Genomic DNA, 27,465 nt, shown 5'->3' on the forward strand with positions numbered 1-27,465 from the left:
CTTTTACTTGAACTAGTTTAGGATGGTTTAAGAATTTTATACTTATCCAGGCTGCTACGCTGGACCACACCAAAAATTTGGTGTCTGCACATCTATAAAATATTTCTTGAATTCTTCTGTACTGGTCAGTACCTCCAGGTTAGGAAAAACACACTCCCTGACTATTCTCAAATGCTGATTGTCACAAATGAGGCCCAGCTTTCCTTCTCCACTTGGCTGTGGCTTTCCCTCGGGTTTTTCTCTCAGCACGTGGTCTGTAATTTTTCTGATATCTAAAGCATAGTGACTGCACTTTAATAGAAAATGTCAAGGTGAACACAGTTATTTGTCAGTAAAGGTCTGCTGTCTGATCCACTGGCATCCAAAGCCAGTCTGTGTAGTGATTTTATGTTTATTTGTTTTTGTTGGTTAAATTTAGTGTAGTGGTTTAAGTGTTTTTTCTGTTGTGAGATAGGATTAGGGAAAAAGGTAAAATAGGCTCAAAGGTAATAGATAGATTTATTAACATACACTAAAAGAAGGAAATAAGAATTAAAATGAAACTTTTAAAACACACTTTTTTCTTACAAGTGATTCATTTTTTACCAATAACATAAGCAAACCTTAGAACTCTAGGCTAGTACTATTTATAAAATAGATTTTTATTTAGTTTTTTTTAAAGAGAGAAGTCTCTCTTAATTTGTTCTAGCAAATTTTCACAAGAAAACCAGTTTATTTGTAATTTTTAACTCTCACAACAGCAGCCTACCTAAAAACTTATACAGTTGTAGATTTCTTATGTTACGTAACTTTTCTTGTAACTATATATAATCTGTAAATTTATGAATACTAAGATGTTATTTTTAAAGCTAAACAACTGTAAGGGCAAAACATTTGTTATTTCAAAGATGTCTTTTTAATTTTTTTACTAGTATAAGCACTTCTTTTTATTCTTTTTGTTTTAAACATCTTATCACGAGATTATAAATTCTAATTTAATATTTATTTCATCAATCACAAATATTTTTGTTCACATCTACAAAATATGAATAATTATTTTCTTGATTTATATTACTTATTATTTAAAAGAACACTAGTATATTCATGTTAGAGTCTGTAACTACAGCTTATAAGAAATTTTTAGCTTAAGATGAAGGTAATTTGTTAATTTTTTACTTAAAAGGTTACCTTTTTTTACTAACTCTAATATCTTATTAATTTAGTTTTTTTCTCTGAGAAGCGTTGGATATTTAAAAACTTTATTTGTGTCAAGAAAATGTAATTTTTCTTGTTTTAAGTTTTTGCTTTTTAGTTGCAGTTCATAGTGTCATATTTTAAGGCCACGCTCATGCCAAAACATCAAAGATCAGAGCAGTTTAAGTAATCAAAAACTTAACAGCTAAGAATATAAAAAGTTCTTTCTTACTTTTAATTTCATAGAGTAAATCCGGCCCAGGCTTAGGGTTGCTCCTGGGGTGGGGCTGGAGAGGAAACATCTCCTCTCAGCCCTGGGCAGCTCAAGATAACTTTTAAAAGTTCACTAAAAATGATGTTAAACTGCAGCCTCTCTCTCCCCCAAGAGCAACCAGTGGGGACCCCGAGGGACAGCCAGACCCAGGGCAGATGTCCCCAGCCAGGCTGCCCGGCCCCAGGGAGCCACACAGCACACACGACTGGCCCTGGTACCTGTTCCAAGGCCAGAAAGGAAAAAAAGTTTCCCAATATCTTCCTGATTTTAAGCCTGTGTGTTCCCAAAAACGTGTTATCTTCTTAATTAGTCAGCCAAGCTGTCAACTTCAAGGTAAGTAACTAATTAGTTCTTGTTATCTATACTAAACCAGCACAGTCTGTCAATAAACTAATTTTATGTATTTTCAGTGAATTCAATGAATTTACTGAAATCATCTGACTGGATGATGTTTTCAAGGCTAGATGGAAAAACCTTTGACTAAAATGACAAACTAGTTTAAAATGAGAATCTTGTCCAAAACACATAAACACAGGCAAAAGAAGCACATTCTAGTTTCTGTGGTGTTCTGTGCTCAAAGAGAAGCTCTGATTTCTCTTCAAGTTATGTTTCCCATCAGTGTAAAACTTAAATAAGACTTTTGCAGCACTTCCAGGCCCGATATTCCAAGAGGTTTTTATTAGGAGAAGTGGAAATAAAGGTTGTCCTCTCCTGCTGCCTCTTCGTGCTCTTCTGCTGCAGTGCCAGGTGCTTGGAATAAGGCAGAGCCAGTTTTCCCACCTGGGCTGCAGGGAATGCTGTAGGCAATCAGCACAGAAAAATTACAGGCAGCTTGTCATTCTCTTTTCTGTTCTGATTAACATGTAATTTCCATTTTCATGATAGATTAATGGTAACAATCAAAGCTAAAGTCCTGGTGCAAATCTTAAGTTCATAATTTTCAATTAGTAAGACACATTTCAGTACTAATAACACATTAAATTGAATTCCAAGCTCATGAAGATGTAACAAGCTGCATCTGTCAAGCAGAGTTTAAAACACAAGGTGGTTTGAGAACAATCAAAACATAAAAGGGCTTTTCTACATCCACTTTTAATGAAAAAACTGCTGTATGAATAGAAATTGAAGTGTAACGAAGACTTTTAAATTGATCTAAGAAAATACAGGGATAAATAGAGTAAGTAAAACTGACATTTTACTTCCCAGTTATTTGTGTATCACAGAACTCCCGGCCCTACTTACAGCCACTTATGTTTCAAAATAGACCAGAAAATAAGAACAAAAGAGCTTCACAATAATTTTACTGACATAGTCTGAGTTGAAAACATGATGAAACCGTGATTCTAACATTAACTTTTAATTTTTTGCATGCCAAAAAGTACAATAAAAAGGCACTCAAGTAATCTTTACACTTGAAGGGAAATTTGATCTCATGTTTCCTTTTAATTTTATAAATTGCAAATTAGCACTGGCAATGCACTTGTTTGACAAAAACTTATTTTGTTACTTCAATTTTTAATGTGCAGTTTTTCAGATTTTATACAACAGTGTGAAGTTGACATCTAGTATAGTTTTTACTAGTGAGGAGCTCTGCTTCATGATAACTTCCAAACACTTTAGGCATGAGGAAAATAATTTTAAAAGAATTCACCAAACTAAAATTAACATAAATGTATTTCATATATTCAAATTGTCCCTGCTGTATGCCTATGATCCAAATTTCCAACACAGAGCCTATTTATATAATTTTCTGGTGTGTCCATATCTTCTTAAATTGGAAGAAATATGTTTAGAAAAGAAACCTGACACACTAGAACATATAATGGGGATAGATTAACTTCAATTACATTACTTGAAATAAAACATCCATTATATAATGGATGAAATATCCATTACATTAAGCTACTGAGTGGCAAGCATTAAATCAAATATAGACTTCTACATACTCTGTATCTGTAGTAAAGTGTTGTAACGTATTAAACAGATCTTTATTTTAAAATATCTTTCCAGCACAGGACCAATCCTGTATGAACTGCTCCACATGAGCTGTTGGGAGTTATGAGGAACCCTGTCTTTTTTGGTACTGTATCCTGAGCTTTTCCAGCTGCTCCACGCACTGCGTCTGGGCCAGCCTCAGTGTTCGGTTCTCCTCTGTCAGTTCTGCATACTCCTTAGCCAGCTGAGCAGCATCCATGCTTTCTTTTTCCACTTGTTCCAGTCTGGCAATCAGCTCCTTTCTGATGATTAGGAAAAAAAATCCGCAAATTTTAAAAATGGCAGTAGGCAAAAATTTGTTGTCATGTGTTAGTTCAAAGATGGGCTGTGAGTTGTTAATTTACATTTTATTACTTGAACTTGTGTGAAACAAGGACCTAGAAAATTAATTTTTTAGGCTCTTGTTTTTTTCCTTTAAAAGACTAAGCTTCCAAAATCTTGGATATTGGACTTGAACAGTTTGCTGTTCAGTGACTAAGCCTGAAAAATGCTGTGTTCATGTGTCTCTATTTGGGACTGTTCAGCAGAAGAGAAGGCTTTGGGGAGACCTTAGAGCCCCTTCCAGTGCCAAAAGAGGCTACAACGGAGCTGGAGTGGGACTCCTGACACATGTGACAAGATGAGGGAATGGCTTTAAACTGAAAGAGCAGGAAATGGGATATTGGGAAAAAATTCTTCCCTGTGAGGGTGGTGAGGCCCTGGCACAGATTGCCCAGAAAAGCTGTGGCTGTGCCATTCCTGGAAGTGTTCAAGGCCAGGTTGGATGGGGCTTGGAGCAACCTGGTCTAGTGAAAGGTGTCCCTGCCCATGGCAGGGGATGGATGAGCTTTAAGGTCCCTCCCAAGCCAAACTATTCTAATGATTTCATGATTCTGTGATCTCTAACTTCAGTAAGAGTTGAACACACAGTTCATGGTAGAGAATCAAGTTCTTGAAGATGACTTGCTAATACTTTGCCAGAGGAGTAACAATTTGTTTTTCTCTTGATACCAGATATCATTGAAAGACAGCAAGATGTTTTTGTTTGGTTGGTAAGATTTATCAGTAAGTTCTGTGAAGTGTGCTTGGTTTCATTTTCTCTACTACAAAATATCCAGTAAGTAGTAGGCACTGAATCCAAACTACATATTTCTATATTGTGTTCAGGCTTAGACCTTAGCCCTGTTGCTGAGGAAGAGTGACATAGCTGCAAACCTGACCCCTCCTGCTCCTCTTAAGTGCAGACACTAGAGGATTTAAGCTGTGACTTCTTCTGGATGGAGTCACAGAGTGCCCTGTATTCCTAATGCAACCCTAATGGCCAGGAGGTGGAGTTTCCTGTTTAGTATCAACTGAAATTACCTAAGCAATTACCTAAAAATTGCCTAAGATAAAAGAGGTCTTAAAACACACCGTAGGCATGAGTAACTCACAGAGTCTGTAACTGCTCTCCCCTTAGTCATCCATCAGGCTAGCCTCGCCTCTGGATTTCTTTCTCCCTTTAAGTCAAAAATTTATCTGTTACAGGAAGTCTCTTCTAAAAGGTTCTTTTGATCATTCTATCTCAGAGATTAGTTAATCTTTTAACTGTTCATAGCCCTGTGACTTTATTTCTCAGTTGTAAGAGACAGTCCGAAGATCCCTCATCTGCCTCATGACCATTGCCAAAAGACAGAGATTGAAACCCTAAAACCCCAACACAGAAGTTCTGGCCTGGCTGAGGGGAGATGTTTTCCAAGTGTTGCCTGCAGGTTTGCTCGCTGGACCAAAACCTGGTATAACCCATGCAGGAACAGTGGGTAGGTCACATTGTCCTGGCTATGCTTGCTGTACCTGTTCCCCCCAACAGACCTCACACATATCCCCCCACCTTTTGGCCAGGTGTCTGTCGCTTTGGAAAGACTATAAAGAGACTCTCTGAGTAAACCGAAATTTGAGATCTCCCCACGGAAGAAGATAGATCTACTGGTGGATGACCATGAGGATTTTGTCTCATCTGTTGGTAGTTATTCCCCGCCCTCCTCCTTCTCTCTCTATTCTTTCTCCATGTCTCTCTCTCTCTCCCTCCTCTGCTGCATTTCGTGTTGTGGGCACTTAATAAAGGTGCATTATTTAAATCAAAACATCCCCTGTGTCTTTGTGCACTCTGAGATCAATAAATGAACCATCACGACCCCTGCTTGTATTAGTGGATCGTGACATCAGTCATGTCAAAACAAAGCTTGTAGATCATCAGTGGGAAGTTCTTAATGCTTTCACAGTGGATAGATTTCACTGCAGTCCTTAAAGGAATCCACTTGTCAGGCTAGACCTGTATTCAGACAGGAAATTCCTACAGATCGGGAATTCTATTCCCACAGAGTATTCAAGAAAAGATAACATTTCTGTGTTTGCTGATCACTTATGTTAATTGTAGCTGAAAAACTACCATTTAAAGCAGCAAAAGTGTAAATCTGGCTTTTGAAAAACACTTCTGTGTGACCTTCTTTTAGGATCAGTTTAACCTTCCTCTATCTTTACTGCTGCTTTCAGTAATAGCAGAGTTTGCCCATGGTTTAATTGGCTCTTTACAGTCGCAGTTACTGCAGTTCAAGCAGTCACAAGTTAGAAGAGACTCTTGGTACAGCCATTTCTACCAGCTGTGCTTCCCATAGATAAAAAAAAAAAAAAAAAAAAAAAAAAAAAAAAAAAAAAAAAAAAAAAAAGAAGAGAGAGAGGAGTTAGCAGCTGTTACAGAATTTTTAAATAAGCCAAAGAGGCAGCATATAGGCATCCTCCTTGTCTTGGTTTATGTAACCAAAAAAGAGTGTATTCTATTTCATCTGCAGAAAGCAGTTGGGAGATGGTTTCTTTTTTCTTTATCTCTTGTAACTCCAGGGGGGAGGAGAGTGGGTGCCTTCTGACAATAGACCAGCTGTTAAAACCAGGTGGGTCAGTGTTTCTTATCTCTTTCATCAACTGTCCACCCTCTGGGGATATCTTCTGTTAATGGGCCATTAAGGCTCACCAGTGCCATGACACATTCCACCATCCCATTGTGAGATGCTCCACCCAGTGGGGAGGAGCCAACCATTCCCTACCCAGATAACAGTGGGGACCCAGAGACCTCAGGCAGCCTCTTTTCCACTGGATTCCCTGAGGAAGACTGGACTCATCTCACCACCACTGAACCCTGTCTACAGGATCGTCTCTACTCCAAGAGAACCACATCTGTCAGTCCAGGAGGACGTATCTGGACTGCTTCCAACACCCTGGCTGACAGGGTGACAGGTTGCATTCCTGACTCCGTCAGGGTTTTCTAGGACTTTTATTTGTTTGTTTGCTTGGTTTTTGGTGGTGGGTTTTTTTGTTGTTGTTGTTTGTTTGTTTGTTGGGTCTTTTGTTTTGTTTTGTTTTTGTTTTAGGGGTTTTTTATTACTTCATTTGCATTTTTAATATTCCTAGTAAAGAACTGTTACTCCTATTCCCATATTTTTGCCTGAAAGCTCCTAATAGCAAAATTGTAATAATTTGGAGGGAGAGGGTTCTTACATTCTCCATTCCAAGGGAAACTCCAGTTTTCCCTGACAGATCCCTGTCTTTGCAAACCAAGACATTCCTATATGATATCGATGCTTTATACTACTGAGGTACTGCAGAGCAGCTGTGCTGCAGCAAAGCCTCTTCTTTTTCCTTTCACCAGGTGACAGCTGCATTCAATCAAGCTTCCGAGAGGAAACATCAAGAGTATATTTTTGCTCAGTAGAATTCTGTTTGCATTTAACGCAATATAGCTGTAAAAGTTTTAAACACAGCAAACCACTAACAGGTTCATTTCCCTGTGGCTGGGCCGTGCTAGATCAACCATTTCTCAAATAAGTCACAACAATCTTGCTAGACAGCTCCTATTCATGGGCCAGAGGCCTTGGAGGAGTGATTTCATGTGGGAAATACATTCAAGGACAATGAGGTTTTGCAACTCCAGATGTCTTTTTTGTGGGGTGGTGTTTTGTTGATTGGTTTTGTTGGTTGGGTTTCTTTGGTTGTTTTGTTTTTTGGTGTGGGTTGGTTTTTGTTTGTTTGGTTTTGTTTTTGTTTTGTTTGGGGTTTTTTTTGGTTGGATGGTTTGGTTTGTGGCGTTTTTGGTTTGGTTTGGTTTGGGTTGGGTTTTTTCCAGTCCCTGGACTTCCTCTGGAAGACTTTTATCTCTGGAAACCAAATGAGAATGTCTGCAATATTTCTTTGCAATTACTGTATTATGCAATGTTGGACTGAAAGGCTAAATTAAGCTCTTTCAAATTACAGACTATTAAATCAGAAGTGTCCAAACAAATAAATTCAGAATAATTTTTCCTTACTTTTCTTACACTCATGAACTTCTTAAAAGGGAGATGCAGTGAACACACTACTAGGCAATCAGCATCTTAAAAGCAGGTAAACGTTTTCTGTGGGAACTTTCAATACTTGAAAAGGAATGGTGCTGACTATCCTGGACTTGAGTCTGGAGAGGCACAGACAGACAATGTGCAAACTCAGACAGCTCTGGTAACGAAGGTCAGTCCTGGTTTGATGACACTCTGTGCAGACATGGCTTTCTCATGCCACTCTCCAGGAATATTCAAGCAGCACAGATAACTTCCTTCTCCCCTCCCCAGGATTTAGTTTTGTTATCAAACAAACTATAAACACATTAAAATCAAAATATACTCTTTGCTGTAGTCCACACTCTTGGACCTCCCTCACAGAAAGCAGTTTCTTTGCACTGAGGTGGTAAAATTGCCCACTTCTGAATCAGGAGAACCTACTTAGTCCCTTCCCATTAGGATCAACGCCTGTTTATAGGATAGGGTGATGTTTCAGGCTAATGCTGTCAGCCTGCCATAGATCTAAAATTAGAGTACCAGGGAACTGATAAATGTTATGAATGGTGTAGTTTACGGAGCTCACAAAAGGATGAGGAGAGTAACTAACATTTACATCTGATCTAATCCAAGATTTGAACTTAGCTTTCAGAACACCGTACTAAGCTCTTGCACCATCTAGACTTCATTGTGGATGCTTAATAAATAGTTGTAGTACTGTCTAATCTGTGGTTTTTGTTTGCAGTTACCCCAGGTTTAAATATTGACAGTATCGATAAGGTATTTTCTAAACTAGTGATGAAGAACTCAAAGCTTTGAGACAATCTGTAAGCTGCATTTGAAGTGTTCTTTTTTGGGGAGGGGTTTGGGAGGCAGCATTGGTGATTTGCATTATGAACTAATAAACCACACGCAGGAGAAAAACACAGCATGGTCTTAGGGAAATTATTTCTTTTGTTCTGCCCTTATTGACTAAATATGCAGAGAACAGAGCTCCTCAACACTCATATTCACAAGGAATAAATACAAAGAAAAGTGACAGACTAAGGAGATAAATCTGTCTGGAGATAAGTGTATTTAGAAATGGACTGGACACAAGGAGAACAGTTTCCAAAATAGAAAGAATCTGATTTGCCTTTTCCCCCTTGTGAACAAGGTCTTCAGAATCATGCATCTGTGGCAGTATAGTATCTTCTCCAACAACTGGTGTGTACTTGTGGCCATAAGGTCATTTTCTCTTCCCACATTTGGCATGGCTTTCCCATCAGGGGGAATTATAAGACCCTGTAAGGTAACTGCTGTTTGAGGAGATTGTCCTCACACATTCAAAGTCTATTAATTAATTTAAAAACAACACCATTAAAGACATTAAAGTCTGCTTTAATGTAAATGAAAATGTGTCTCAAATGCCAACACAAAAAAGGTCAAAGAATGGCAGAATAGTTTGAGTTGGAAAGGACCTTCCAAAGGCAAGGACACTTCCTCTAAAAGAGATGTCTCCTTGTATTAGAAAAGCTGTAATTTAATTTCTATTGTTTGGCAAGTAACATGTATTTTGCAAACATGTGAGATGATGAGAAAACAGGTCTAGAACGGGAAAATTGTTGAGCTAAAACATTTACATCAAACTTTTTCTGAAGTACCTGGAAGTCTGAAAACTACCTGTCATCACAGTGTTGGGGAAAACAGCCAAGAAGCAGTGTACCTGGAGAAATCCTCTGGACTAAAAAGTGTAAAAACAGTCCTGAGGTCATGAGAACAAGCTAAAACATATAAAAGGCTCCCACAAAATTAAGCGTATCTCTACTGCATGTCATTTGCCAAGAGGGCCACTGGGATCCTGGATTTCATCATCAACAGCTGTCCAGCAGAACCAGGGCAGGGATTGTTCCCCTGTACTGGGCACTGCTGAGGCCACACCTCTAGTCCTGAGTCCAGTTCTGGGCCTCTCCCTACCAGAGAGACCCTGAGGGGCTGGAGCACGTCCAGAGAAGGGAACAGAGCTGGGGAAGGGTCTGGAGCACCACAGCAGTCGAAGGAGGTGGGAGGGCTCAGCCTGGAGAAAAGGAGGCTCAGGGAGATCTTTTCACTCTCCACAACTCTCTAACAGGAGGGTAAAGCCAGGTGGGAGTTGGGCTCTGCTTCCTGGGAACACGGGACAGAGTGAGAAACGGCCTAAAGTCCAGGTTCATGTTAGATATCAAGAAAAACTTTTTAATTCAGTGGTTTGTCAAGCACTGGAATGGGCTGCCCAGGGAAGTGGTTGAGTCACTATCCCTGGAGGTGTTAAAAAAGCCACGTGGAGGTGGCACTTGAGTGTCACTGGGGGCCGGTGAGACTCAGCCAGCTCTAAGCTCTGGCCCTAGTGCCAGGAGCACGGCTCTCGGAATGCCAGCAGCCTGGGAGATGGTGCAGAACAGGCTGTCTGCAGAGAGAGAGGAGGGTCCTGGGCAGAGGGGGTGCTACAGATGAGTAACTGGCTCAGGTTAATACAGGGCAGGGTCTGGAGACAGGGACAAAGGGATTGGGGAGGGGAAAACCTGGGGTAAAACCCAAGATAGACCAGACACCGCAGGGTAACAGGAGCAAAATCCACCACCACACTTGAGGACAGTTTAATGGTGAGCAGGGGGGAGGTGTTGGGTTGGTGGCTGGACTTGATAATCCTAAAGGTCTTTTCCAATCTTAACAATTCTATGCTTCTATGTCTACTCTAATGGATAAAAGAAGGAAAGGAAATCATATCCATGGACAAGAAAATGAGTGATCCTAAACCAGGTGGTGATCAAATGGTACTTTCTGTGATGTTATATTAGAATTGTCTGGGGGAGGAAAAAGAGATAACTATCCAGTGCTAAGAATATAAAATACAGCTAGCAACCATGGCAACTCTAATATTTAACTACATAATCCAGGGTCATTATCTAGTAATAGCAATATAACAAGTGCTCAAAATAACCAGCCATCTCATCCCTTTCACCCAAAGTTAGATACCCAAAACCATCTGTTATGGAAATACATGTGTGTTTCTGGAACATAAATTAAATTACATTCTGTGCCCTAAATGTCGTGTGTTCTGGCTTCCACACCCTTTTCTTTATTTTCAATCATGTCTCCCATTCCAGATTGTTTTTTTCCCTTGCACTACGTATTGCTGGCATAAGTGTGAAGAATTTGAGTGAAGACAGCAAACAAAGCTATGATTAAATTAGCAAAAAATTCTACCCAAGTTCTTTCAAATTCTTGCTTTCTTTTTTGTTCTTGAGTAACTTCTTTTCCCATCCTTATTTGCTCTGTCCTTCGATTTTCCCTTTTTTGAAACTGCAACCTCTTTTCCTCTCTCACATTCCCCATTTTCCTGTGAAATACTTGTCATCTTCTCTCACACTGCCAGCCTAGTACATTCTCTTGCCATCTATATTGCACGAAAGAGAAAAAGTAAGTAAGCTTTGTTCTGGCCTTGATGAAAAGCAATCCCTGTAATTTCACTTCACTGGCTTTTTACTTTGGCCATACTTGATGCTCACATTACTTGTCAAGCTCAGCAGAAGTAAAAGCCTCGGAAAAGATGTAAAAGATTCAGTGTTTCTCACTATTGTTAAAACAGTGTTTTACAACTTTCTATTTTATTTCTATAAAAATATACCCGCATATATTATTTTATGTATGAAGAGTTATCCTGAACTTTGGAGACTGGAACAAAAATTGTTTAAAGTAGAATTAACTCTATTCGTTCTTTTTTTTGTGGGTATTTGGTTTAGGTTTGTTTTTTGGGTTGTTTTTTTTGTTTGTTTGGGGTTTTTTTGGGGTTTTTTTTTGTGTGTGTGTTTTTTTGTTTGTTTGTTTGTTTGTTTGGGGGGGGGGCTTTTTGTGTGTTTTTTTGGGTTTTGGGGGTTTTTTTTGCTAAAAACTCTAATACCTGTACAGATATTTATGTCAGGTTAACATTATTTCTGCCTCCTAGCCAACAAATTAAAAATATTTGCTCAATCCATTTTCTGCTTTTTTCCCATCAGTCAAAGCCTTCAGCATTCTGTGTGTATCATGTGCAGGCACCACAGGTACAGAAACTGCCAGGTGAGACTTTTGTCATCTCACAATGACACAGGTGAATTGATCTGTGGAGAGAAGCTGGGAGCACTGGCAGGGGTACCACCCAACAGCACTTGTGATTGCCTTTAGTAAAAATGTACACTGAAAAACACTGTAAAAGCTGTTTGTTCCCATTACAAGGGATGCAACTAGATCATTGTCCATTTTATCAAAACTATATTTAAGAGAAATAGACAATAGATAGCAGGTGTAGTAGACAATTGGGAATCTTCATTTCCATACATTCAAATTGAAGTGTAGAAGAAGACACCTACAGCCGAGGCAAATTTTAGAAAACTGCAAATTCCGTGCTTTCAATTTGATTGTAATTGGGTTTGAGGCTAAAAGCTTGTGCATCTCATCAGATTTTTTAGATAAGTCAAAGCATTCTTCCCTTTTAAAAATAGAATACTCAACAATTACAGTGATGCAGCAGCCAGGGCTATCTGGGCAACCATTTACAGCGCCCCAACTCCCTCACAGGGAAGAATTTCCTCTTAGTATCCAGTCCAAATCTACTCTCTGTCAGTTTTAAACCATTCTGCCTTGTCCTAGCTCTACATGCCCTTGTACCTAGTCTCTCTCCATCTTTCTTGTAGACTCCTTTCATGTAGCAAAAGTCCACAATTATAAGGTGCATATGTGAGTGTACACATATATAAGTATATACACACGTGTGTATATATACATATATATAGACATATATGTACACACACAATGCAAAACGTGCATGTCACCCCAGCCATTATAATCCACCCTTCATTCAGTATATCCTAGGGCCTAAACTACTTTTAACTCTCTTACTTTAAGTGCTGAGAATGTTTTTAGACATAAATCAGTGAACACAAGAGAAAAACTCTCTTTTACTTCTCGCTTACTCCTTGGCCTCTACACTTATACTCCCTTTCTAACTGGTTTTAGATAAAAATCAAGGCTGTCATGTTCAGGTTTGTTTGCTTACATGTATGTAAAGTTACATGTGTCCTAATAACTTTCTATTCCACCTTTCAATTTCAACCAAACTTCATGGGGTAATTAGTTTCTGGAGGGTTTAATAAAAACAGACTACTACAGAAAGGAAAGATACAAGTGGGGGAAGGCAGCATGAGACCTGTTCCAAGATACTACAAAATGGATAATCTGTCTGGAGGAAGGAGTCATTAACAGACCACATCTGGAGAAAAAACATCTTCAGTTGGCTCTTGCACCTTGTTAAACCTCAAAATCAGGCAACAACAGTGAACCAGCTTGTAGGAAGTTAAACATATTTAACCCCAGTGCTGTAGGATCACTTTTTCAGATGAAGACACATGGGAGGTGAAAGGCGCTGCCCTGATATTTGCCACGTTGAGGCATTTCACAGCTATACAGCATGTGAACACGAGGCTGCAGATATGAAATTAGAAAGTAAATACGAGTCTCAGTAATAGAACTCAATTTGTTGTCTTATAAAACCACTCATAACATCCGTTTACTGGTGCATGGAATTCCCCCAACAGGTTCAGCAAAGACAGCAGTGGTGGAAGCTTCCTGACACTGCTCCACTGTTGACATCCATTGGTGGGATGAAGGCAAACGCCAGCCTGAAGCCCTTTAATTCATGTGGGATAAGCACCACTGAGAGGCTGGCCTCTGGGCTCACAGGTTCATTAGGATAATTGTGAGTTCAGGTAAACAATTTTGTGCATGTATCTGCCATTCTCAAGAAGCAAACCGTTTTTAATTTAACTAGTACCACGACTAATAGATTAATAAAATTGCATTCTAACAGGAATTATTTTTTTATTCCAGAAAGTGCAAAAATATACATGAATGTCTCATTTTCATGGGTCCAAGCATTCTTCATAAATAGGTATAACTGATTCAGGGTTGTGCCAATAATAATAATAATAATAATAATAATAATAATAATAATGATGGATTTATATTAGTAGACTCTAAAACCCAAATGATTGAAGGCTACCTTTGGTGTTTATACAACTAAAGTCAAGCACTTAAACAATCATTCAGTATTTTATATTGCACTTGGATTTTCAGAGTAGACAAAGACACATGGTTTCCACTGAATTGATTGCTAAATACATATGTAAGCAGCTTATATCAGACAATCAAATTTGCAAAATCACTGCAAATTTTAAAAAATTACTTCTCTTATAATCTTTTTAAAACTACCAATTACTTTTGCTTGGCCAAGTTTAATTAATGGTGAATCGAATGCAAACGTTGCAAATATGAATCAAATGCAAAATGCATTTTCCCATGATGTTGAACATCTTCTTTTTTAGCTTTTGTTCCAGTCTGTCAGCATCTGAGTGCCACACAGATCCTTCAGTGGAAGGGGATTTGCAGTAGGAAACTCCAACTAGCTTTGACACTTTAGGCAAAAAGTAACAATATTGTGCCTATAGCCAACAACTCGGATAAAGACATCTCACTTCCTTACCCTGCACAATTTGCATTCTTTGGATGTCTTGAAAGACTACAGGATTTCAACAGTTTCCCTCCCATCGTCTGCTTCTGCAGCTGAAGATTCCCATGGATGCAGACTGAACTGCAAGGTCAACTGGACAGAGGTTTCACTACTCACTTTTCTTCCTCTCTCTGAATTTTTTTCAGGTTTCTTGTGGAATGAGACCAACAGACACAGAGTGCACTTTGCCATTTAATAGGCAAAAGACAACAGGGCTATGAGTCCAGGCCACAGACAAGAAAAAAAGTCTCCAGCTTATTCACTTTGGGTATGAACACCTGAAATACCAATGTCTATTGAACCAGTGTACACAAAACAAAGCACCTCACAGAAACATGTTTACTAATATTGTCATATATTCTAAGCCTAAATGAGGATCCATTTTTTTCTTCATTAAAGTGTCCAATGTTTATGGAAAAAACGAAATTTGAAAAGGAACCTGCACCAGCTGAACTGGATGGTTATGTGACCTAGAGGCTGGCAGTGAAGATTTTAAGGGACATCCACAAAGCTGAGGGCCCAAAACTGTGCCAGCCCTTAGTGCCCTCAGCTGATCCTATAGAGCAAGAGCCAACCTGTGCTCTACTGTGACCATCAGGCAGAGGCATGAAATCATGGGATCACAGAATGGCTTGGGTTAGAAGGGACCCCAAAGATAATCCAATTCCAACCCTGTGCCACAGGCAGGGGACATCTTCCACTAGGCCAGGTTGCTCCCAGCCCCATCCAACCTGGCCTTGAACACTTCCAGGGATGGCACAGCCACAGCTTCTCTGGGCATCCTGTGCCAGGGCTTCACCATCCTCATAGGGAAGAATTTCTTCCCAATATCCCATCTAACCCTGCCCTCTGTCAGTCTGAAGCCATTCCCCCTGTCTTCTCACTCCACATCCTTTTAAATAGTCTCATTCTTTCTTGTAGGTTTCCTCCAGATACTGGAAGGCCACAAGTATAATATAGGTATAAATAAGTATATACGTATATAAGTGTATACGTATATAAGGTCAGAAAATACAGTGTTAAACCTCCATGTTTCAAACAGGGTTTTACAAAGAGAATATAGGTCAGTAAATCCCTTGGGAAAGTTACTCACTTTCTTTCTTCCAGCAGAGCAATTTCTTTCTTGACCTCATGGTACTCTTCTGCTATTTTGCAGTGCTGTTTATACACCTGCATAGATTCCTTAGAGTCATGACAAGGAGGCAGAGGCTTTAAGAAAAAAAAAGAAGAAGGAAAAAAGAACCCGCTGTTTTTTAAATGAAATATTAGTTAAAACCCCACATATTTTGAAAGATACAATATCTATCTAAATTCCCATGAAAATACCTAAAGAATTTTTTACCTTTTCTATAGTATATGGCTAACTACTCCTAGTGATGGCCTTTCATGAAAGGAAAAAGCCGAAAATTGTTCCCTGCATAAGAATACGTGTAAAACTTCAAACATACGTGTAAAACTTCAAACATTGTGAGAATTTTCAGAACTCTCCTTGTCAGCTTTGCAAAATATCCCTGAAGATTTTTCAAAGAAGAATTTCTCTTTTACTTCCCTCTTTTTCAGATGGAGTGATATGTAAATGTTAAAGCTGATGCATTGGTCAGACCCATCACCTACATCTTTACATTGCCAGGAACTGACATCATTGCAGCAAGGTCAACTATTTTTCACTGCACCCTGAATATAATAAATATGGCAAATAAACCCAAGCTGTCCTAGGACTCCTTATGTGAATGTCATCAAAATCCTTGAAAATACATTTCGGTTAAATGTATGTGCTTTTTGCTCCTTAGAAAAGAATGCATCTTAATTCAGACTTCAGACTTTGCTGTATTTTGGTTATAACCCTTTCAGGAAGTATTTTTAAGTTATTAGCCATGAATCTATCAACTGTAAATTAACTCCAAACAGCATGCTCGAGACACCTGTTTGAAGGAAAAGGAAACACTTAAAATAGTTCCTTTACTGCCCAGTTAAATAACATCTAATTGTGTTTCACAGTATTAGTAGATTATTTTGTATTTCTTGCTGTCCTACTGTGACTCTTCTGTGCAGTATAATATTCCCTTAATGACATTATTAGGAAAAGAAAAGCACAAGTAGGCAGACTTTTCCAATTTATGATCTTGTAATCCTTTGTTTTATCTAAACTGGAAATTTAGATCAAAAACATTTTTGTTCAGGAGACAGGATAAGCTGGCTTCAGACATAACCCAAAGCACGAATGTAAGTAGTGTATGGAGCTTGCAAGTACTTGTAGTTGTTATATGATTCCTCACTGAAATTTTAACACAGACACTCATATTCCATGTTCTAAACGTAAACCAGCTGCAGCAGAATTGTTTCATTCTCCCTGATCTTGGAGATTTTGGGAACCCAGGGAAAGGGCAGCCAACACTTGATGAATCTAATCCCTAGAAAAGGGCTTTTAATTGCATTTCAATGTAGATGAGCAATCGCACCATTCGTACAGCCACCCAAATAATAAGCATAAATTTAGCAAGACTGAATATAGAAGTCTCAGTGCTCTAATCCAAGAATGCATGGATGAGCCAAAGCTGCATCTCTGCCATCTACCAGAGATCAGCCACCAAGTATGTCACAATAAAACAATTTCAAACAGTACCAAGGGGAAAGTCCCCAAACGGTGATACTTCAAAAGAAAAACACAATAAGACAAAGGAAAAACACCTTGTATTTGCTTCAAATTTCGTTTTTGCTAATCTAGCTGGTTTAAAGCAGTTTCAAAATTAAAACAGTGATCAGTTTCAATAGTCCAGCTTCCCATTCAAATATATATAGAGAGAGCTAAAAATTATCTAGTCATGCTGAAACTTAGTATTTAAGCCTCACTTAGAACCAGTTGCTGGCTTTTAAACCCCTTCCTATTATTTTTTCCTCTTCAGCGACATTTTTTCTTACACTGATATTTTAGCACTTAAATTAAACTTAAAACAAATTATACAATCTGTTTACTAATTTCTGTCCATAAAATTATTTTCAATTTGTCTGATGGTAGTAAGCACCATATCAAGAATCTTTTAAATTATAAGCGTCTTTTTCTTTAAAACATAAATGTGATTATGTTTTTAAATGAGTAGATAGAATACCATTGGATCATATCATGGAGTGGTTTGGGTTGGAAAGGACATTCAAGAGCATCTAGTTCTAGACTCTTTGCCATGGGCAGGGACACCTTCCACTAGACCAGGTTGCTCCAAGCCCCATCCAACCTGGCCTTGAACACTTCCAGGGATGGGAGAATTTGGTTTGCTCCTCTGTAATTCAGAGACTTCTAGGACAGGCTCCAGAGATATTATCTACAGCATCCATAAGTAATTTCTGGTCAGCAGGATATGAAACAGGCTTATTTGGCAAATACGTTCTACTGCAATAACATGGGAAAAGGAGAGGTACAAATCTCCGTTCCACCTTCCAAAAAGCCCCGGAAGGACTTTTTTAAATGTCTGTGGCCAGGCAATGGGAAGTACTACAAATACTGCAGTACAGAATGCTCAGTGGCATTACATGGAGTTTGTATAATATTTTTATGTTAAGAGATTGCTAGTTTACTGAGGTGACTCATTTTAGAAGGCCTTAGTAAAGTTCAATTGTCGGTATGATTTTTTTTTCAGAAGCAAATAGCCATACTTTAACTTCCTCTTAGGACAGCCTGAGCTTGATACTTCATGAAGTACCTCCCCTGTCCATCAATTAATATAAATAAAAGCATACCTGCTAGACAAGCCAAAAACATCCCTGCCAAAGTAAGTTACATTTAGTGGCAACAGTTGCTACTTTTAATCCTGTTTATTTCAGGCTTCAGTGTCATCCACCCTCATTTTCCTGTGCTGGCAAAATATGCACATGCAGCACCTCTGATTTTGTTCACAAAGCTAGTACAAAAGCTATAGCTATAAATTATGCTGGTGGTCTATCCTATTATGCCTGATTTTCAACAAGGTCTGATTTTTCCTTGTATTTGTTGAGTAACTCGCTGTAACATTGACAAATTTTCTACAGAATTCAGCAGGTAGACACTAAGAGAGCCTTTTACAGACCATCTTGTAACTGCACGTATATATGTAGATCTTGATGAGACATATGCACTGTTTCTTTAAACTTTTGTTCCGAATCAGATATGAAAGGTGCTGGAAGATGACAAGCAAAAGCAGTTCATGAAGAAACAGAAAATTACAGAACAGTTTGGGTTGGAGAGGACCTGCTGCCCTTGTAAGAGAGGTGCTCTGTTACATTCTCCCGTGGGAATGGTTTCTCCCCGCTCAGGGACTCCCAGAGTTTCTAAGCAGGCAGTTTAACCCTTCCTCCCCTTTCTGACCCCACTGCCTGTGTCCCAAACTGGAGCAGGAGCTAAGAAAAGACCCTGTCCCTCTGTGCACGGCCTCTTTCCCTCCGGACACCACCTGGAATAAACGCCTTGAACTGCAGCTGGGGCTCAGAGCCTCTTCTGGAGTCCTTTATCCTGCCCATGGAATATTCCTCCAAAGCCTTCTAAGGCCTGAGCTGGCATTGGAACCTTGGAGGGGTTACAGGAGGATTTATTTCAGTGCTCCATTCCTCTAATCATCTGGGTGCTCTTCTCTCTGCCTGCTTTTTAAGGCAGGTTGAAGGAGGTCTTCTAAATAAAATCTTTGATGGAGTGACACAGAATGAAAGTTTTCAGCTTTGATTTTTTTCTTTTTTGCTTCACTCATATGACAAGTTCTTTTGCCTTCCCATATGAAAATCAGCATTCCATATCCATAAAAGCTGTATTGTTGACAGTGCCACTGAACTTTAAAAACTTTAAAACAGTTTTAAACTGTCTAAAAACTTTAAAACAGTTGATTTTTTAATTCATCATCATTTATTTGCAATTACATGTTTGTTTAACTGTGAAAAAAACTAATTAAAACTTTCTCCTGAAGAAGTTGAAATTTCAAGAAAAAATTGTATCAGGCAGTTTTTCCAGCTCACATGAACTTGTCTAGAAGTCTTCAGCACTGATCTAATTGAAGAGTGGTTTTGCTTTTTCTAAATTTGATAACTTTCAGCTGAACTCTTCTGAAATACTGGAAAATCCAACGCCAATATTTTCAATGTGGCCTATGTTCATTATATGGCCTTGTGCATTCTTCTATGACAGAAAAAACCACATTGTGCCAAGCAAAAATAGCACATTGCATCTACTTTTTGTTGTGCAACTGGAACTCTTCCACCAGCTTCAGATACCTATCTCAGGATACATCTAGTCTAGTTTAGTTTTACTGTGAAAGTAAACAGTTCTCTTTCCTCCAAACAACTCAGGGCAACTGGATGAGAGCAATTGTGAGTTCTGCTTTCCTTCCTGGAAGATTTTTCATTATTTTCTAACCTTAATATGTTGCTCTGACTTGGTGAACATGCATACATGTTAATATACATGCATAAAATGGTCTTACATAATCTAAGACCAAAGTTATCACAGCAGCATTACACGAGACATATCAAGCTCATAGGCAGTCAAACCTAGAGAGCAACACAGTGCTCTAGTAATTCTCATGTAAGTCAATACATAGTAAAAAAAAAACCCAAAAAACCAAAAAAAACCCAGTATCCTCTTTAAAAACACAGTATGCTTTTAAGCTTTCTAAAATAAATTTGAGTCTAACAAGAATCCCAGCATTCAGTAGAAGTAAAGTTCCAGAGAAAACAAGGTTTCTGCTAAATGCTTATATCACACACAACACACTGCCCCTTTCATAACATTTTCATTACTTCTTTTATATAAGCATTCTTCACTAAAGCAAGAAAAACTATCCTTTAATGTAAAAAAAATGATGTTTTAAATGGTTAGAGCTTTTTCTCTGTTGCAGCTATTTTCAGAGTCATCTAACTACACAGATTTGTAATACAAAATATGACATAAATATCCCTCAAGTTCACAATTTCGTGAGTAGAGATCACAGAACCATTGGATTGTTTTTTGTTGGAAAGGACTTTAAAGATCACCCTGTTCCAACCTCCTGCCAGGGACACCTTCCACTAGGCCAGGTTGTTCAGAGTAAACCTGGAGTAAAATGGGTCACTATGCAGCTAATCAAGGATTTGCCTTCCAAGGACCTGTCCAGCTTTTACACAAAGCAAAGTTAAAAGTTTCCCAGTGACAGAGTGACAAGTGTAACCAGCCTACCCTTGCTGCACACCACACAGCACACACATGGCGGGGGGGAAGCACCAAAGCCAAATAAGCACAAAAACACCAAATAAGCACAAAAACACCAAATAAGCAGGTATTGCTTGTCAGTGGGAAGAGAATCATTTCCAATAGGCAGGCAAAAGGAACTGAAAGCAAGACGTTTATTAATATGAGTTTTGTTTCACTGGTAACTTAGCAGGAAGTTATTTTACTGTTGGGGAGAGAGGGGTCAATAATAAAGCTGCAAATATAACTTAAACAGATCTGTTCTCATATGCAGGGCTTTCATGTCTGGTTGACCACATATCAATTTTGATTTAGAGTAGCTGAGTTATTTTCTTATAAATTGTTTCTTGGAATGTGTAGAAAAATGTAACATTCAAAAAAGTCATTTGAAAATAAAACATGTTAGTTTGAAGCTAGCTAGTTAGAACACAGACTGATCATTTTATTCTTCAGAAAGAAGCTGCAACTGGGACTGTCCTTTAATAAGAGTCCTTATAGAGAATTAGCTTTTTTGCTGAGTGTCCTAGAAAGATCTTTTCTGCAGGCAATCCCTCTGTAGAGCTGGGTGCTTGGACAGCAGGGTGCTTCTCATCCTGCCAAGGGGACACTGCCCTGAACTTTGCCCTGCCATCCGATACTGCTGCCCAGGGAACAGGCATGGAAGGACTGTGGGAGGAAAACTGGGGAATTCTGCTCAAATAGACAAGTTCTCTGCCAAGGCCTAACACAGGAAGACAAGGGCCTGGAGCCTGAAACAGAGGTGAGAATTGCTGGGTGCTCAGGCTGTGCTCTGCTGCCTGCAGGCATAGAAATATAAAGCTCTGATTTTCCAAGTGACTCACTAAACTTCCATGGCTTTCAAGCTGCTTTCAAAATCCGCCTTAAAGATCAGCTAATTTAGGCTTTTTGTTTGTTTGTTTTTAAAACAAGTTTCTAAATTTTCCTTTGTATGCTTGAAACTTGTGAAGTTATTACTTTATTTTAAGGTACCTATTACTATATAGCCACATAACCTGCATTTATGATTTGTTTCTGTAAATAGAATTCGAATGGTATTTACGGCACACTGACGAAAATCTTGTGGCTCTAAGATATGATATTTTTATTATGAATATATGTACCAGCATTCTTACAAATTCAAGCATTTCAGGCTGCTATTGCCACAGTTGATTTAAAGGTTCATTTACATGACACTTCATGTGTATCCTCTCTATTAATGCATTTCAGGACAGAAAAAAGCATGGATAGAAAGACAAGGGACACCACCAATCACTACTTTTGCAGGTCCTGGTGAAGCCTATTTTACTTGTTTCTCTAATACAGGAGCTACCTGTTTCAAAGCTAGCATGAATTGCAAGTACATGCCATACAGTTTTGACAAACCCACAGCTGTTTGGATTGTAGCAATTGAAAAAAAAAAACAACTAATAAGAAATGTAATAAGGTAAATGATAAGTTTGTAACAGTCATTGTTTGTTTGAAATTTTAAAGCAGATTAAAAATATTGTAATTACATTACATAATTATCACATGAAGCTGTGATCCAGATTGACAAAAGCAAGGAAATTCACGTTTTTATTGCTAAATTTGAATGCAGTGTTACTTCTGCATCAGCTCAGAACCCTATAGTGACATCACTGTCCTTGGATGAACATAAAGGCATAGAAATAGAAATAGAAATCTGCACATGAGTTTGAAAAGCTAAAGGACAGAGTGCTACCAGAAATTTTATACTTTTAAGTGGTTGAGTCAGACAGGCAGTTCTCATAAATTACCCTTTCAGCTACCCTGATATTACCAAGAGAGTTTATGAAGGATAATAAAAAGAACACTACATGAATCAAAGCCTTTGATTGTTTCTTTGCATTTGTCATATTGAGATCATGAGAATAAAGGAAGGTTTTCTTGAAACAAATGTCAACTACTTAACAGACCAACTGGGTACACTTAGTGGGACTGTGCTAGTGTGTACTTAAAAACTTTTACTGGAGGGTTATTATCCGTCCAGCACACCTGAATGCTCCCAGAGGAGCATTTTCAGCCAACAGAGAAATTTCATATTTAGAGTATATTATAGGCTACAGAAATGTAAAAGTCATAAAAGTCCTAATAAAAAAAATCATCGCTTGTCCTGGAGAGTACTTATATGTAATGCTAGTAATTTTGGTTTTATTTATCAACAGCAGCCATTATAATCACACTTTGTTCTTTTAGAGCAATCCTCACGCACTGGTCTTAATGCTCTTTAACAAAAAAGGTAAAAATTTTTAACTTAATTTCAGAGATGAACAGAGGGATGAAGCAACTCAAGGATTAGGCAAGGTGTCACTGAGACAGTTGGAAAAAAATGAAGGTTTTTTACTTTCAGTTCAGTGCCTCAGCCATGAAACGGTTGTTCTTCTCAAACTGAATTCTTCTAAGGTAAAAAAATTGGTAAAAAAATACCAATCATGTTTGCCGCACGGGAAGGTTAGTGGAATAAAGAGGTTAGCATACTACCCCGTTCCTTTTAAATCTTAAGCTGTTATTAATTCCTACTTATGCCTAAAGAACCTGCCCATATCCTCAGGATGAGAGGGATAGAGCAGGAAGAGTCTCTGTCAGCCTCCACTCCTTTCTCAGTCGTGCTTTTGATGAGAGCAGCAGGACAGAAGCATCAGGCCTTGAAGTCCTCAGCCCTCCCATGTTATCTCACGAGCAGAGGGGTACAGGAAAAATGACATTACTGCACAATGATCGCCCACTAATGCCTTTCTCAGCTTACAGTCAGGAAACAACTGCCCTCACAGTGAAATATCAGAGGAAGTCTGAAACGCTCCTAGGAAAACAGATTATCTGGAGTAGTCTACAGAAGCCAGCAAACATTCCAGAAGCACCACAGAGGAAAGGGAAAGAATCCCTGGATGCAGAACTGGCTTTGTGCCCAGTGAACCATGGAGTTGCCATCAGCTGCTCACTGTCCAGCATACTGGGAGCCCATCATCCTATGTTGATAAATCAGACTGGTCACCAAAGGATTCTCTTGGAATGCTTATGAGAAAACTGATTATATCTGTCATAGCACAGCCTGCAGGCATTAGAATGTATAACACTCATCTCACTCCTTCTCCCATCAATTGAACAATAATTCTTTTCACTGCAGTGCAGCAGCACTGCAGGAATTGAATAGAAAATCTTGAAAGCAGGCAAGATTGTTAAAATAGTAATTTCTCTGCAGTTGAACTAAAAATTTTCTGTAGATCTTGAAAATACAGCGTTTTCTTCTACTGATATATATGATCTTATTAAATGTTAATAGGCTATAAAAGCACCACTAAAATCTTCCACCATACTGTAACAACCAAAGGCTTTTTCTAACAACAAATACAGTGAATGTGAAGTAGAACTGTCATAGCAGAGGAAAAGTTTACCTGCAGCTGCTGATCTAGTTCTGGAAATGCCAAAGAGAAGTTTTCAGGGGAAGCATCATCTAAAAGGTAAACACTACGTTAAAAGTCATTGTCTTCTGAAGAGGGCATTTCAAGTAACTTGTTTGATGAAGTTCTATATTGCATATATGGACAGTAATATCAGGATCCTGAAAACATCTCCACATCTTATCTTTTACACTTGAGATGCCTCAGTAGAATCCTTGAAAATCCTAGTGGGTTGGTAATAAGAAAAGTTTACATCCTGGAAATACAGAAAGTCTATTTTGCATTGCAATGATTAAGAAACAGTTAATGCCGTAGAACATGTGATAATTTAACAAAACAAATAAATCTAAACTGTTTTTTCCCTGAGCTCTCTCCATTACACTGCAAAGTAAAGGACTGTCTTAAAGGACTTTAACCTGTCAATTACAATCCTTATTGGCTAGAGTTAGTTCAATCATGACAACAAATCAAGCTGTGTTTTTTTGGGTTTTGGTTTTTTGGTTGTTTTTGGTTGTTTGTTTTGTTTTGGGGGTTTTGTTTGTTTGTTTGTTTGTTCTGTTTTGGTTTTGGTTTTGGTTTTTTTGTTTGGTTGGTTGGTTTTTGGGGGAGGGGGGTGGTGGTGGTGTTTATTTTTTGGACAGGCTTCCAGCGAAGGTGTGCCAGTTATGTCAGGGTTGTGATGTGGGCACCTGCTCACCAGTAGCTGGACTGAGTTCAGAAATACAAATCACACTTGGTAGCACCAGTGCAGTATTTCTTTCTCAGTGACTTTCACATTCTCAGTTTCGCATTGGACTATGATGACTGTTTATTCATCTTGCTCCAGATTATGGGAGGTAAGGAGAGTGTTACTATTAGCTTACAGTCAATTATTTGTAATGGGTTAAAATTAAATAAAGATGGCTCTTACAGAAGAAATCACTAACACAGTTCAGATCCCGCAACCTGCTGTGTACTTGTAGACTTGAACACAGCAACAAAACCCCAGCAAGGTCAAGAGGACCTCATATCAAAGCAGGATTCTAAAAGAGTACCAATAGGATCTAAACTACTTGTCAAATATTTGATATGTCTCCCTCCTGGCCTCTGGGGTTATACAGCGAAAGAGGCTGGGGGGAAAAAGTAAAATAAGTCACCTTGTCCTATGAAAAATAAACACACTGGCTAACACGTGTTCAGAGCCTTACTCATTAACATAGCTATAGCTGGGTGGCCTTTGGGAAGAGATGCTCAAAGAAGAAAAAGAAATATAGTGATACAAAAGCAAAAGCTCTTCAAGTTCCTCAGAAAACAAAGTGAAGTTCCTGTATTTTCATGGGGTAGTTGTCTCGCTAGCATTACCAAAAAGTCATACCCAAGTCATGTGAGTGTCCCCCTTCTTTCTTCACAGCATATGTCAAGCATGTGCATTCTGGAAAATACTTAAATTTCTTTAATTGAATAGAATTGTATCGTGCTTATATGCAAGTGTTTACCTTTCATTTGCTATTGCTTTCTTGTACAATATATAAATAGACTAATATTCTAAAAGAGGAAAGATGAATCATATGGCAAGGCAAAAAGGAAGGACAGAATAAGACTCAGTCTGACTAGGGCTACAGCTGCTCTACAAGTATTTGGCTGAATAGCTGTTAAATATTCTCACAGAGATATTGGACCAGAGTCATGGATGGCAGTCAAACTGCTATTTGTTTTGGCAATTCCAGCAGTACAATCTTTGGTACAGTAGCTTTATGGAGGGATCTTGAACACCTTTAAAATTCAGAAAAGCACAGCAAAAGCAACCCTCCAAATTATTCAAAAATTGAAGAAACATTAAAGAGTAATTATATTTTCACAGCATCAGCTATTATTAAGAAAATAAAATGAATGCAGTGTCAGAATATTAGAAAATAAATTGGATCATACTCCGAAAAGAACCAGTAAAAATTTTTGGGAGTCATTTAAGAAGGTTGGAATAGAGAGCAAAATTAATGTAGAGGAAATCCTTTCAATAAACAGATGTTCCCTGCTTATTTTTTGAACTCAAGTGACTGAGTCAATGGTACTAAAAATAGAATGTACTGGTATCCTAACCATTATGACATACCATAGTACATATTATAATGGGCCTGCCCTAGAATCTATTCAACAGCTGCTAGGGTGGGTTTTTATTAGTTATACCAGTTCAAGACTTGTTTAAATCATCATCTGATGTGCAGAACATCATGAAGAAATGCTACAGAACCTCAGTATCTTGAAATTATCCTGAGTTCCTAATACTCTTAGACTCTTGAGAACTTCAGCTGAAGTATTTAGTTTACAGAAATTAACAGAAATTGTCATTGCTAACTGCACTCTTGATTTTCACCAGAAGAGCAACAAAAGGCTTTCCTCACAGCTTTCAGTGAAATAAATTATTGCCCCAGATCAGTCTTTAAATTTCACTGTTGTCAAAGTAACAACCACAAAAATAAAAACCAGTTGTTAATAATGAAAACTTAAATTCCACATAAGCGGAAAGCAAATGAAAGCAGTCATTTGGCTCCCAAAACTTTTTTGAGGATGTTTTCAGGAAGTCAAGAGGAAAGATATAAACTCTTGCATTTTTTTTCTGAAGAATTGCTATTGCCCTTATATGCAGAATACCAGTCAAAATCACATTGACTTCTAGCCTTAAAAATCTATTGACTCTGAAAACCAGATAAAAGAAATGTCTGAAATGCCAGTGAAATTATTCTGAAGATCAAAACCTTTGCAAAGCTATCTCCTGATCTGTATTGGTTATTTTCTATTCTACCTCTCCTTAACTAGAAAACAAAACCCTGAAATATCTCTTTTTCCCCTTTTCTCTATGAAGTATAAATTTTTAATTAATATTTAGGTTATTACAAGGAATCATGATATAATCAAAGACCACTTTCATAACAAAGATAGTGGCTTTTCTTTACCACAAATCCCTCAAAATATCTAGGCTGATTCTTCACCAGCTACAAACAGCATCTCATCCCTATAGTCACTAGAAAGAAACACATAGAGAAAAATTATTTGTAATTCAAGCTAGATGTTGAAAACTTATTTCATTTAAAATAAAAAATATATTTAAAAATCAGAGACAGCAACTTACTGCACCTGAAAATGAGTCAAGATGTTGGTGAAAAGGAAGTAAGAAAGGAGTGGAAACGTACATGTACATATAATGGCCAACAAACTCAATAGCACTATCCTGTGATGTGACAGAATCAGATCAGGGATTTCATCACATCCACCTGAATTAATATATCTGTAACATGACTTCTAAATCAGTAGTATTTCCTGATTTCCCATAGATCTCAAATCTAATTTGAAGTTCTATATTTAAAAATGCCCTGAAGATCTGTACCTTGATTAAAACCCACGTGTTTTTAACCAAAGACTCGGTTCCTGTGCATGAAATCGTGTGATTTCCATGTTTGTTTCATCAGGTTCCCGTGCTCCTTTGGCTTGCTGCTGAAAACTGTCATTTGTAACAAAGAGCATCTGAACTGTATTAACACTGATTGTCTTTGTACAGAAAGTTCACTACT

The 27,465-nt window shown here is 38.2% G+C and overlaps 1 protein-coding gene across 24 annotated transcripts in view; it reads right to left on the minus strand.

The window, feature by feature from the left end:
- Positions 1-479: 479 nt before the first annotated feature.
- MAP3K7CL (MAP3K7 C-terminal like) overlaps positions 480-27,465 on the minus strand; it is a 43,890-nt gene continuing 16,904 nt past the window's right edge. For 13 of the 24 annotated variants that reach the window (XM_063393637.1, XM_063393617.1, XM_063393619.1 and 10 more), the window contains 3 exons: positions 23,915-23,973; positions 15,417-15,532; positions 480-3,684 (listed from right to left, as the gene is read on the minus strand). In XM_063393637.1, the coding sequence (XP_063249707.1) occupies positions 3,504-3,684; positions 15,417-15,532; positions 23,915-23,973 (356 nt within the window). In that variant the 3' untranslated portion in view covers positions 480-3,503. Of the gene's footprint in view, positions 3,685-14,046; positions 14,417-15,416; positions 15,533-23,914; positions 23,974-27,465 lie in introns of those variants that run through there. The other 11 variants (XM_063393630.1, XM_063393635.1, XM_063393638.1 and 8 more) reach the window with 3 other exon arrangements.

This window comes from Prinia subflava, chromosome 3, assembly GCF_021018805.1.
Source record: "Prinia subflava isolate CZ2003 ecotype Zambia chromosome 3, Cam_Psub_1.2, whole genome shotgun sequence".
Lineage (NCBI taxonomy): Eukaryota > Metazoa > Chordata > Aves > Passeriformes > Cisticolidae > Prinia > Prinia subflava.